Source organism: Canis aureus, chromosome 23 (genome assembly GCF_053574225.1).
Source record: "Canis aureus isolate CA01 chromosome 23, VMU_Caureus_v.1.0, whole genome shotgun sequence".
NCBI classification, from domain to species: domain Eukaryota; kingdom Metazoa; phylum Chordata; class Mammalia; order Carnivora; family Canidae; genus Canis; species Canis aureus.
In genome coordinates this window covers 45,653,070-45,666,729 of record NC_135633.1, presented here as the reverse complement: position 1 = coordinate 45,666,729, position 13,660 = coordinate 45,653,070, and the positions used below count along the sequence as shown (strand labels likewise).

Below are 13,660 nucleotides of genomic sequence, written 5' to 3'. Positions count from 1 at the left end.
TCTAGATACCCTATTGGTTCTGTTTCTCTACAGAACCCTAATTCAATTACATAAAAAAATTAAAAGATATTACAGTCTAGAAGTTTTTCATCATATAAAAAACAATGAATTAGTATCCTGAATATCACAAAACTTCTACAGATTAAAAAAAAAAGTCAACTCCCAAAAAGTAGGCAAAGCCTGAGAATAGGCAATATACAAAAGAAAAAAAAATCCAAATGGCCAATAAATATTAAAAGATGTTGCAGGATCAATAACAATGAGACAAATACAATGAAATACTAATTTTTATTCATTTACATTAGGAATAATAAAAGTATGTGATAATTTTTTAAATGGGCCAAGATATGGAGAAACCAGAACTCTCCCACAATGCCAGTGGAGATATAAATTGGAGGCCAATATTGACTGTTCTAAGAAAGTTGAAAATGAACATAAATACAACTCAGTCATCCAATGTCTTTGTACAAAGCTGTTCAGTAAAGCATTGTTTGAATTATGAAATATTTGGAAATAATCTGGCTGTTCATCAGCAGAAGATGAATAAAATAAAAATTGACACCAGATGATTTCTTTTTGGATTAAGATCTATATATAGCAATGTCTTTAGAGCTTGTGAATGTCATATTTTTAAAAAAGGTAATGGGATAAAAGTGATAAAACCACACATGCCATATTACCTTTGGCTGCATATATTTTTGTCTGTAAACTTGAATATACACTGAATATTTCTCAGAACTGAAGAGAGGCCTAGGAAAGAGCATGGCATGAAAACAAAGGTGGCACTCTCCTGGCCTTCGTACAACTGTTATACCTCTTGCTTTTCCAAGATTGAGTATAGGAAAAACTTATTGGACAAAGAGAAACAGCAAGAGATGAGTGTCTTTTACTGAGAAGAGAAGTCCAAACTGAAGGTCCAAATTGAGTGTGTTGACACAAAGTAAAATAGGATTTTGAATAAAATTACTTGAAGAAGCCCCTTCAATACCACCCCACCTCCGGTCATTTCAAGAATACTAGTTTAGAAAACAGTGTATCGATACAGCTAAACTATATTCTTAATATTGTTTGTCCCTACTGAGCCAAAGAAATAGAAAATCACATTCAATACATAGAGGAGGGGACACCTGGGTGGCTCAGTGGTTGAGGGTCTGCCTTCGGCTCAGGGCGTGATCCTTAAGTTCCAGGATCGAGTCCCACATTGGGCTCCCTGCATGGAGTCTGCTTCTCCCTCTGCCTATGTCTCTGCTTCCCTCTTTGTGTCTCTCATGAATAAATAAAACCTTAAAAAAAATAGGAGTGCAATGAGAAAAATATTTTCTGAAAATTGTTTTTTCCCCCTTTAATCCTTCCCTCGACCCTATTTTAATGCCAGACTTTCCAGGGCATCTATCTGCCGGGGAAGAAGAGATTGTGATATTACTGACATATAATGAGAATTTCAATTTCTAAAATGGAAAATAGGAATATGTCTGCTACCAAGTAGACTTCCACCTCCCATTAGGAAAGACAAAGCTGCCTAGCTGCGTAGTGTAGAAATGAGACACAGGTTTTGGCTGCCCCACAATCAGCACTTCAGACCAGCACTACCTTTCATTACTCTTGCCTTCAGGTTTATATGGGGCTTCCAATTCCAGAGCTTTGCTGAATTTCTGTGGGGGAGAGCTGGAGGGAGGGGAGGGGTGGTTTGCTTCTCTGAACTGTTTCCTTCTGTAGCCAAACCATCATTTTCGATTTCCAAGGTTTATTCTGAGTTTTTCCACTTCTGTGCATTTTCAATACTAACATTGAAATAACCATCAATTCTCCCTAGTGTTACTTAGACCTTCTAAGTACTTCTTCTGCCCCCCCAATTGTCACAGAAAAACTGCTTGTTTAAAAATGTAAATCACAGCATGTCGAGGGCTGCTTCAAACTTCCATGCCTTCTCATTTCAAGGTGAAAAAGAGTTCAAATACTTTACATGAGCCACAAGAGCCTGCTCCCTGTACCCTGTCTCTCTCTTCCTCTCCATGCCTCAAATGAGCTTTCTAATTCTTCCTGAGAAAACATAAGTTCCATGTTCAGTCTATTACAATGCTTGTTTCCTCTAAGGGGAAATCAGCTGTAGACCTTCCTGTTAGGTCTTGGAAAGGGTCTCCTGCTCAATGAAACCTCCCCCTGACTACTGGAACCCTGACCAGCCTCTGCCCATTCTGCTCTAGCATCCCATCCCCTTTTAGTTTCTTCACAGCACATATTATCAGGTGAAGTTATCTTGTTCATTTATTTGTGCACATGTTTACTGGGATGAATTGATGAACTTGCTACGTGAAATATGCAGACAGCATTGAAAAGGCAGTGCACACTCGGGGAGATGATATTCAGATGATGGTACGTTAGCCTTCTGCACGCTCACCCCCCAGCAGCTTCAGTGCTTCTGCCCAGCAAAGTACCAGGGGATTCTTGCCAAGTCATCCTTAAGGCAGAGTTGCAAATCAAACCCCCTCACCCCACCAGGCAGCTAGTACCCAATAACCATCCACCAAACTCATTCATCAGTGAATGAATGCAGAGATGATTGCATACACAGTGCAGCCAGCCAATAAAAATCAGTCTTGTTTTGATGAATCAGAAATGTTTTGATACAATTATCCAAAAAAAGTACAGAAAAGAACAACCTTCATCCCTCAATTGGTTGAATGGACAATATTTATTAGAAACAGTCAGATTTGAACATTTTGGTTACCTTTAATATGTTTGTGAACAAATACTGATGAGAACACAGTTTGAATAACATCTAAGACTCAGAAAGATGATGAATTATTTTCCGAGTCTCTACTGACCATTTGGTCAAAAGGCCCTAGTTTTTTCAAGAAAATGGGAAAGGGGAGGGGGGAGTGGACAGGGAAGGAGATTGAGGAGAACCAAACCCAGCAGCATTTATAGTTGACCCAGAGGATAGGAGATGAGGCTCTGGTGACCTTGGCAGGACCCAGTTCACAGAGACACAAGAGTGCCTAGTGGATGAAACCTGCTGGCAACATGGGAAATCAGCATGTCCAAAGACATCCTAGGGTCTGGCAGGAAGAACAACTATGGCAAACTTGGTAAAGAACATGGACTCAAGGTCTCAGTGGCAACATCAAAGGACTCTCAAGCAAGACCTGTGACTTGCAAGCTCACCCAAAGATCTGTTGTTAATGTGGCCAGTCTCCAGCAGCCTCCACACACAAGAGCAGTGGGTTACAAAGGTGCCCCCTGGGTTTAAGGAACAGGGGCACAGGCAGACCAGGAAGCCTCAGCGGGTTGCTGGAGCCCGGGACTCAGCGGTGCAGGGCTGTGCATCCAGCCTCCACCCACAGGCGGGGGCTGAGCCTCCGAGTGCTGAGCCGTGTGCCCGGTTCCCACCGAGAGGCGCCTCTTGGCCCGGGCCTGGGTGCCAGATCCCTGAGCCCCCTGTTCCCGGGGACGACGACCAGGACCACACCTACCGGTCGAGGGCTGCAGATCTGGGGCAGAGGGAGTGAGGGTCGGTGGCCGGGTGGGGCCGGGGCCCCGGGAGGTGCGGCCGGCCACAGCACCAGCCCGGCCGTCAGAGGAGCTCTGGGTGGGCGAGGGGCGCGGAGAGGCCGGGCGCAGAGGGGCGCGGCGGCGGGTGCCCTGACCTGCCGGCACCGGGCGAGGGGCACGCGGGGCGCGGCGCGGTGGGAGGTGCCTCAGGCCCAGCGCGGCCCTCCCCGGGGCTCGCACCCCCCGCCAGGCGCTCAGCTCCCGGCTGTCCGGGGCCGTGGGCTCCGTGTGGTCCACAGCAGCCCGGTCCTGCCCGCGCTTCCACAGCTCATAGCGCTCAGGCTGCAGGATGCGCACGAAGGCGTCCATGGAGAAGGTGACCCTGGCCTCCCCGCAGCTGCACTGAGAGGCCACTTTGCCGTAGTCGATCCAGCGCGCGGTGGCGAAGTTGATGGCCTCTGCGCAGTTGAAGCCGTGGTTGAAGCCAGAGTGGTAGCCGTAGGGAAACGTCACCATGAACTCGCCAGCCTCCTGGGTGACCCGACTGAAGGGGATCCCGCTGTCCCTGAGGACCGTGGGCGAGATGAGAGCCACCTTGTGCCTCAGGAAGGCCTCGCAGGTGCGGGCGCTGCCCGGGAAGAGCTCCCTGGCCAGGCGTTCCAGGCGCTGGCCGTGCTCGGGGGGCACGGCGTACCAAGTCTTGGGCTGCCCGAAGTGCAGGTAGTTGATGCTGTACAGGTCCATGTCCTCCGTGTGCCAGGCGAAGGCGGTCTTCCACATGCCGAAGTACAGGTAGGGGGTGTTGACGCCCTCGATGACCACGCCGCACTCCTGCTCCAGCAGGTCTTGAATGGTTCCCAGGTGCCCAAGGTTCCACTCCTTCGTGTTTTCATCAAACAAGGAGCCGCTGATGTCAGCACCATAGATCGGAGAATCATAGAGACGGGTTTTCCAGTATTTTCGCTCCAGATCCTCAAAATCCAGGTGTGGTGGAGTCCGGTATTTTATGCTGTTTGCCAGTTGGCGATACTCCCCCACTGTCGTGGCTCTCTTCTTCTTATGGTATTGAGTAAACACACCTGCCTGCCCGGAGACCACCTGCTGGAGGGGAGTTGCTATTAAGATGTCACTGATATCATCGTAGTTCTGTCTGGCTTTCCATTCCTTGGGTGGAATCACCTTGGCGAGGCCCGCTCGGTGTGCACCTTGGGACTCCATGTAAGCAATATACTTATCAAAATCATTAAACTCTTCTTTGGTTGGATGAAAAATCATTATGGTACAACTTGCATTCTGAGCACAGTTGGCCTTGGATTTCATAGCTTCCATTATAAGCACCAAACTCCAAAGTTTTCAGGTATGTTCTGGATAGTTGATGATGCTGGAAAATGCTACTTTTTCAAAAATGGATTTGAGTGCCTGAGTCAGCAGGAACCACCAGTGGACTTTTATGCCAAAGAAGTGATAACGTTTATTAGGCTTGCTGATTCATCAGGGAACAACACTCTCAACAGAAGAGTTGCCCAGAATTAATGGTGGCTAAGCCTGTGATGCTCCTCAGTCAGATCCAGCTCTGTTCTCTGAGGTCTGTTGAATCACTGAGTCTGTTGAATCACCCACTGTTGAGTGGGTATCCTTAAGGATATATCTTCGGGGCAGTGTTTAGAGAAAGCCTATAAAGAATACAAAAAGGTTGACAATCAATGTTGGAAAAGTTATTAAAGACTTAAAAATAAAATACCACCATGGAATATTATTGCATATTCAAAGAAAGGCTAAAATGTTATAAGATTGACAAAACAAGAGGTGGTATGGATGTGGAACAATGGGAATTGTCATACTCTGGTAAAGAGACTGGAAATCATTACATGTACCTTGGAGAACTTATTGGATAGTATATACTAACATTGAGCATCTGTACATGTAAAGCTAACATATGCATGTGCTATGATTGAACTGTTACCACATGCCTAGGTAACATACATGGCTCTGCACTGAAAGCCACCTCCAAGAATGTTCATAACATTATTTCTAGTAGCCAAATACTGGAAACAACCTAAATGCCCATCAATGGACAAATACATTCTGGTATATTCATACAATGGTATATAATGCAGCAATGAGAATAAACAAAAACACACAGAAATATAAAAATAATTGTATAAACATTATACTGAGCAAAATCATCCAGACTCAAAAGATCTATTCCATGATTCCATTTTTATAAAGATAAAAATGAGGCAAAGTAATCTATACTAGAAGTCAGAGTAGTGGTTACCTTTGGGAAAGAGAAAGATTATCAGTGGGGGCATAAGGGAGCCTCTGGAGCAATGTTAATATTCTAGTTCTGAACCGAGGTGCTAGTTACACAGCTATTAGTAGAGCTAATGTGATAATTCATCAAGGTATGATGATTTTTACAAATTTCCATATATTTATCTAAAAGTAGAGTTTAGGTGCAGCTCAGCCACAACAGTAGGGTGTACACAGCACACATAGTAGACATCTCTGAAGTGCCTGGTTCTGGTAAAGAGGGGGCATTATGCTAAAGGGTGCCACAGGACTTCTTCCTTATAGGGCCACCATTTGCCAAGAAAGGAGACATAGCTGACTTTCCTAATACATAGAAACAGACACAGAGTTTGAAAAAATGAGGAGACAGAGAAATATGTCCCAAACGAAAGAACAGGACAAAACTAAGCAAGAGCTAAATGAAATGGAGATAAGCAAAATGCCTGATGGAGAATTCAAAGTAGTGACCATAAAGATACATAAAGACTTGAGAAGAGAGTGAATGATCTCAGTAAGACATTCGACAAAGAGATAGAAAATATAAAAAGGAACCAATCAGAGATAAAATAATTCAACTGAAATAAAAAAAATAATACACTGGAGGGAATCAGTAGCAGATTACAGGAGGCAGAAGAGCAGATCAGCAATCTGGAAGACAGGGTAATGGAAAGCAACAAAGCTGCACAGCAAAAAGAAAAAAAGAAAAAGAAAATGAGAATAAGTTTAAGGAACTCCATGACATCATCAAGAGTAATAACATTGCATCATAGGGGCCCCAGAAGAAGAGAGAAGTGGGTAGAAAATTTATTTGAGGAAATAACTCAAAACTTCCCTAATCTGGGAAAGGAAACAGACATCTAGGATTCAGGAAGCACAGAGAGTCCCCCAAAAGATTAACCTAAAGAAAAAAAAGAAAGAAAGAAAAAAAAATTAACCTAAAGAGGTCCACACCAAGAATGTAATAATTAAGGTGGCAAAAATTAATAATAAAGAGAGAATTTTAAAAGCAGAAAGAGAAAATAGTTACATATGAAGAAAATCTCATAAAGCTATCAGCTAATTTTTCAATCGAAACTTTCAGGCCAGAGAGAGTGGCATGATATATTCAAAGTAAAGAAAGAAAGAAATCTGCAACCAAAAATACTCTAACTAGCACCATTATCATTCAGAATAAAAGAAAAGACAAAGAGTTTCCCAGACAAACAAAAGTTAAATGAGTTCATCACCCCTAAAACAGGCTTATGAGAAACACTAAAGGGAATTATTTGAGTATAGGAAAAAGGCTATAAGAAAATTATGAAAGGAAAAAATTTCACAGGCAAATGCAAATGTAGATTAATCACTTATAAAATCAGTATGGAAGTTAAATCACAAAAGTGGGAAAATCAACTAAATCTAAAAAATATCAGTCAAGGGACTCATAAAATAAAAGTATATAAAGTAAGGCATCATATACATAAAACATGGGAAGGAGAAGTAAAAATTTAGTGCTTTTAGAATGTGTTCAAACTTAAGTAACCATTAACTTAATATATAGACTGCTATATGTAGAATATATTCTATATAAACCTAATAGTAACCAAAAATCAAAAACCTATAATACATATACATAAAAAATAAAGAGAAAGGAATCCAAACATACCACTATAAAAAGCCATCAAACCACAACGGAACAGAGTAAAGGAAGAAAAAAGCAAAAACAAATGACAAAAACAAATGTAGATGTGAAACAAGTAGCAAAATGGCAATAAGTACATACCTATCAATAATGACCTTTTTTTTTCCCAATTACTTTAAATGTCCATGGACTAAATGCTCTAATCAAAAGACATAGGATGACTGAATGGATAAAAAAGCAAGACCTATCTATATGCTGCCTGTAAGAGACTCATTTCAGATCTAGACACATGCAGATTGAAAAGGATGGAAAAACATTTACCATGCAGATAGAATTTGAAAGAAAGCTATGGTAGCAATACTTACATTAGACAAAATAGACTTTAAAACAAAGGCTATAATAAGAGACAGAGAAGGATACTACATAATGATAAAGGGAACAATCCAACAAGAGGATATAACAATTGCATATATGCACCAAATATGGGAGCACATAAATACATAAAGCAACTATTGACTGACATAAAGGAAGAAATTGATAGTAATACAATAATAGTAGGGGACTTTAACTCCCATTTACATCACTGGATAGATCATGCAGTTGGAAAATCATAAGGAAACAGTGGCTTTAGATGACACATTGGACCAGATAGATAGACCTAACAGATATTGAAAATATTCCATTCCCAAAGAGTGGAATACACTTTCTTTTCAAGGGCTCAAGGACCGTTCTCCAAAATAGATCACATTAGGCCACAAAACAAGTCTCCGTAAGTTCAAAAAGACTGAAATCATACCATGTATCTTTTCTGACCACAACAGTATGAAACTAGAAATCAAGAAAAAATCTGGAAAGAACTAAAATATAGATACTAAATAATATATTATTAAACAATAAATGGGTTAACCAAGAAATCAAAGAGGACATAAAAAAAATACATGGAGAAAAATAAAAATGAAAAAAAAAAAACTGTGCAAGAACTTTGGGATGCAGCAAAAGCTGTCCTAAGAGGGAAGTTTATAGCAATACAGATCTACCTCAAGAAACAAGAAATATCTTACGTAAACAACCCAGGCTTTCACCTAAAGGAAATAGAAAAAGAACAAACAAAACTCAAAGCTAGTAAAAAAAGAAAGAAAGAAAGAAAGAAAGAAAGAAAGAAAGAAAGAAAGAAAGAAAGAGAAATAAAAAGGATTAGAACAGAAATCAATGAAATAGAAACTAGAAAAACCAATAGAACAACCCAGTGAAATGAGGATAAGATAAACAAAATTGATAAACCTTTAGCCAGACTTATCAAGAAAAAAGAGAGAGGACTCCCAATAAGTAAAATCAGAAACAAAGGAGAATAACTGACACCCCAGAAATAAAAAGGATTATAAGATAATATTATGAAAAATTATATGCCAACAAATTAGACAACCTAGAAGAAATAAATTCTTAGAAATATATAATCTTCCAAAACTGAATCAGAAAGAAACAGAAAATTTGAACAGACCAATTAATAGCAATGGAATTAAACCCATAATCAAAAAGCTTCCAAAACACAAACGTCCAGAACCAGATGGCTTTACAGGTGAATTCTCCCAAGCATTTATTTATTTTTTTTTCTACCAAGCATTTAAAGAAGAGTTAATATGTATTATTTTTTTAAAAAGATTTGATTTGTTTATTCATGAGACACACAGAGAGAGGCAGAGACATAAGGTAAAGGGAGAAGCAGGCTGCCTGCGAGTAGCCCGATGTGGGACTTGATCCCAGTACTACGGGACCACGAACTGCGCCAAAGGCAGATACTTAACCACTAAGCAACCCAGGTGCCTGAGTTAATACCTAGTTTTGCCAAACTATTCCAAAAAAATAGAAGAGGAAGGAAAATTTCTAAATTCATTCTATGAGGCCAGCATTACCCTGATATCAAAACCATATAAAAACACCACAAAAAAAGAGAACTAGAAGCCAATATCTCTAATGAACATACATGCAAAAATTGTCAATAAAATATTAGCAAACTGAATCCAACAATATTATTTAAAAAATCATTCACCATCAAGTGGAATTTATTCCTGGAATGTAAGGGTAATTAGAAATTCACAAATGAAGCAACATGATACATCACATCAATAAGAGAAAAGATAAAAACCATATGATCATCTCAATAGATGCAGAAAAAGCATCTGACAAAGTGCAACATCCATTCATGATAGATTCAAAATAGGTTTATTTTTGCCATAGTAAAGGCCATATATGAAAAACTTGTAACTAACATACTCAATGGTGAAAAATTGAGAGCTTTTCCTCTAAGATTAGGAACAAGATAGGGACATCCATTCTCATCACTTTTATTCAACACAGTACTGGAAGTCCTAGCCACGGCATCAGATAAGAAAAAGAAATAAACGACATTCAAATTGGCAAGGGAGAAGTAAAACACTATTTGCATATAACATGAAACTATATTAACAAAATCCTAAAGACTCCACCAAAAAATCACAAGAACTAATAAATGAATTCAGTAAGGTCTTAGGATACAAAATCAATGTACAGAAATCCATTACATTTCTATACACAAATAATGAAGCAGCAGAAAGAGAAGTTCAAGATAACAATCCCATGTACAATTGCACTAAAAGTTATAAAATAGCTAGGAATAAACTTAACCAAGGAGGTGAAAGACCTATACTCTGAAAAACTATAAACACTGATAAAAGAAACTGAAGAAGTCACAAACAAATGAACAGATAATTCATGCTCATGGACGGAAAGAACCAACATTGTTAAAATCTCATACTATTCACAGCAATCTGGAGATTTAATGCACTCCCTATCAAAATATCAACATTTTTCACAGAACTAGAACAAATAATCCTAAAATTTGTATGGAACCACAAAAGACTGAATATCCAAAGCAATCTTGAAAAACAAAGTTGGAGGTATCACAATATCAGATTTCAAGATATAGTACAAAGCTGTAGTAATCAAAATAGTATGGTACAGGCACAAAAATAGGCTCATAGGTCATTTGAACAGTAAAGAGAGCCCATTAGTAAAACCATGCTTCTACGGTAAATTAATCTATGACAAAAGAGGCAAGAATATGCAATGGGAAAAAGACAATCTCTTCAACAGATAGTGCTGGGAAAACTGGACAGCTACATAAAAAAGAATGAAACCAAACCACTTTCTTTTTTTTTTTTTCCAAACCACTTTCTTATGCCATACACAAAATAAATTCAAAATATTAAGGACCTAAATGAGGAGACCTGAAATCTTAAAATTCCTAGAAGAAAACATAGGCAGTAATTTCTCTGACATCAGTCCTAGAAATATTTTTCTAGATACGTCTCCGCAGGTAAGGGAAACAAAAGCAAAAATAAATGATTGGGGGTAGATCAAAATAAAACTTTTTGCAAAGCCAAGGAAATCATCAACAAAACAAAAAAGCAACCTATAAATGGGAGAAGATATTTGCAAATGATATATCTGATAAGGAGTTATATCCAAAATATATAAGAAGCTTACACAACTCAACACCAAATACAAACAGACAAAACCACACACCAATCTGATTTAAAAATGGGCAAAGGAACTGTTGGGGATTTACCCCAAAGATACAAATGCAATGAAACGCCGGGACACCTGCACCCCGAGGTTTATAGCAGCAATGGCCACGATAGCCAAACTGTGGAAGGAGCCTCGGTGTCCAACGAAAGATGAGTGGATAAAGAAGATGTGGTTTATGTATACAATGGAATATTACTCAGCTATTAGAAATGACAAATACCCACCATTTGCTTCGACATGGATGGAACTGGAGGGTATTATGCTGAGTGAAGTAAGTCAGTCGGAGAAGGACAAACATTATATGTTCTCATTCCTTTGGGGAATATAAATAATAGTGAAAGGGAATATAAGGGAAGGGAGAAGAAATGTGTGGGAAATATCAGAAAGGGAGACAGAACGTAAAGACTGCTAACTCTGGGAAACGAACTAGGGGTGGTAGAAGGGGAGGAGGGCGGGGGGTGGGAGTGAATGGGTGACGGGCACTGGGTGTTATTCTGTATGTTAGTAAATTGAACACCAATAAAAAATAAATTTAAAAAAAAATGGGCAAAGGACCTGAATAGACATTTTTCCAAATACCAGCATACAGATGACCAAAAGACACATGAAAAGATACTCAACATCACTAATTATCAGGGAAATGCAAGTTAAAACCACAATGAAATATCATTTTAAATATGTCAGAATGGCTAAAATAAAAAGAAATAACAAGTATTGGCAAGATGTGGAGCAAAAGGAACCCTCGCATACTGTTTGTTGGTAGGTATGCATATTGGTGCAACCACTGTAGAAAACAGTATACAGTTTCCTCACGAAATTAAAAATAGAATTATATGATCCACTAACTCCACTACTGGGTACTTACCCAAAGAATATGAAAACACTTATTTTCAAAGACATATGCACTCCTATGTTTACTGAAGCATTATTTACAACAGCCAAGATATGGAAGTAACTCAAGTTCTAGCAATAGATGAATGGATAAAGAAGAAATGGAGTTATTACTAAGCCATAAAAAAGAATAAGACCTTGCCACATGTAACGACACGGATGGACCTAGACTTATAATGCTAAATAAAATAAATCAGATAGAGAAAGACAAATGATTCCACTCATATGTGGAATTTAAAAAACAAATGAACCAATAAAAAGAAACAAAAAACATTTAAATTTTTTTTAACTTTTAAAATTTTAGTTCCAATATACTTAACATACAGTTTTGTATTAGTATACAGGTATAGTGTTTCAACAACTCAACACATTATCATGCTTAGTACTGGGTAATATATAGAATTGTTGAATCATTACATACCTGAATCTAATGTAACATTGCCTGTTAATTATACCTCAATAAAAAAAGAAAAATAATAAAAGAAAAGAAAAATAGAGTTTAGGTATTAAGCTAGCACTAAAGAAGACTAAGAGACATATTTCATTGTATTAAAAGGAGAGTGAAAATAAATAAATAAATGCATACATACATACATAAAAGAGTGGTTGAGAACAAATGAACTAAGCATTGAATTGAAGGAATTAGAAAATTGGCAGAAGGAGGAGGAATAAAGATGACATTAATGAAATATATGCAAAACAGGGATGAAGACCAAAAATGTTCTGTGAAGAGACTAATAAAAGCAACACACCAGTGTACAACTGATCATAAGAGAGAAGATAAAAAGCAATACTAGGAACTAAACAGTACACAAATCTAATAATATGATAGAAAAAAAAAACTTAAATTTCTAAAGAAAAGCTTATCAGCATCTTGACACCAATATTTTCAAAAGGGAACAATTTTCTACAGAGGAAATATATCCAAAATGGACCCAAAAAACCTAGAAAGCATAAACACAAAAATATAAGAATCCAGTTCAAAGTATGACCCCTAAAGGCCCAAAAGATACATTATATTATAGGCAAATCTGGCAAATTTCTAAGAAACAGGTAACTCTTAGTAATGCAAATTCTCTCAGAGTATAGAAAAAGTTAGAATGCTACTCAGATGCAGTTATTATGTCTGATAACAAAATCAGAAGAGGACAACAGAAAATTAAGCTATAGGTCATCTTTAGTTATAAACATAGATGAAAGCTACATAGGATGTTATCTAACCAAATAAAGCAATATATTAAAAGAATAATACCTTATGACCAAATGGAACGTATCCCAGAATGCAAGGATGTTTCAACATCCAAAAATCTAATGATATAATTCAGAATATTGACAAAGAAAATGAAAAATATAATCTTGTAGGTACCAAAACACCATTTGATGAAATTTAACAGTCATGACTTTAAAATTCCTTACTTGTAAAGAACTAAGAAATATTTCTATAGTAAGATAAAAGGATTTCAATGTAGGGGGCACCTGGGTGGCTCAGCGTTAAGCGTCTGCCTTTGGCTCATGTCATGATCCCGGGGTCCTGGGATTTAAATAAAAATCTTTTTTTTAAAAATTTTTTAAAATTTTTATTTATTTATGATAGTCACAGAGAGAGAGAGAGAGAGAGAGAGGCAGAGAAACAGGCAGAGGGAGAAGCAGGCTCCATGCCCCGGGAGCCCGATGTGGGACTCGATCCTGGGTCTCCAGGATCGCGCCCTGGGCCAAAGGCAGGCGCTAAACCGCTGCGCCACCCAGGGATCCCTAAAAATCTTTTTAAAAAAGATTTCAATGTAAAAAATAGCAAATATCATT

General features: G+C 38.5%; 1 protein-coding gene across 4 annotated transcripts in view; it reads right to left on the bottom strand.

The window, feature by feature from the left end:
* Positions 1 to 2,673: 2,673 nt before the first annotated feature.
* KDM4D (lysine demethylase 4D) overlaps positions 2,674 to 13,660 on the bottom strand; it is a 34,800-nt gene continuing 23,813 nt past the window's right edge. For all 4 annotated transcript variants that reach the window (XM_077867479.1, XM_077867478.1, XM_077867477.1 and 1 more), the window contains one exon: positions 2,674 to 5,165. In XM_077867479.1, the coding sequence (XP_077723605.1) occupies positions 3,247 to 4,821 (1,575 nt within the window). In that variant the 5' untranslated portion in view covers positions 4,822 to 5,165 and the 3' untranslated portion in view covers positions 2,674 to 3,246. The remainder of the gene's footprint in view (positions 5,166 to 13,660) is intronic.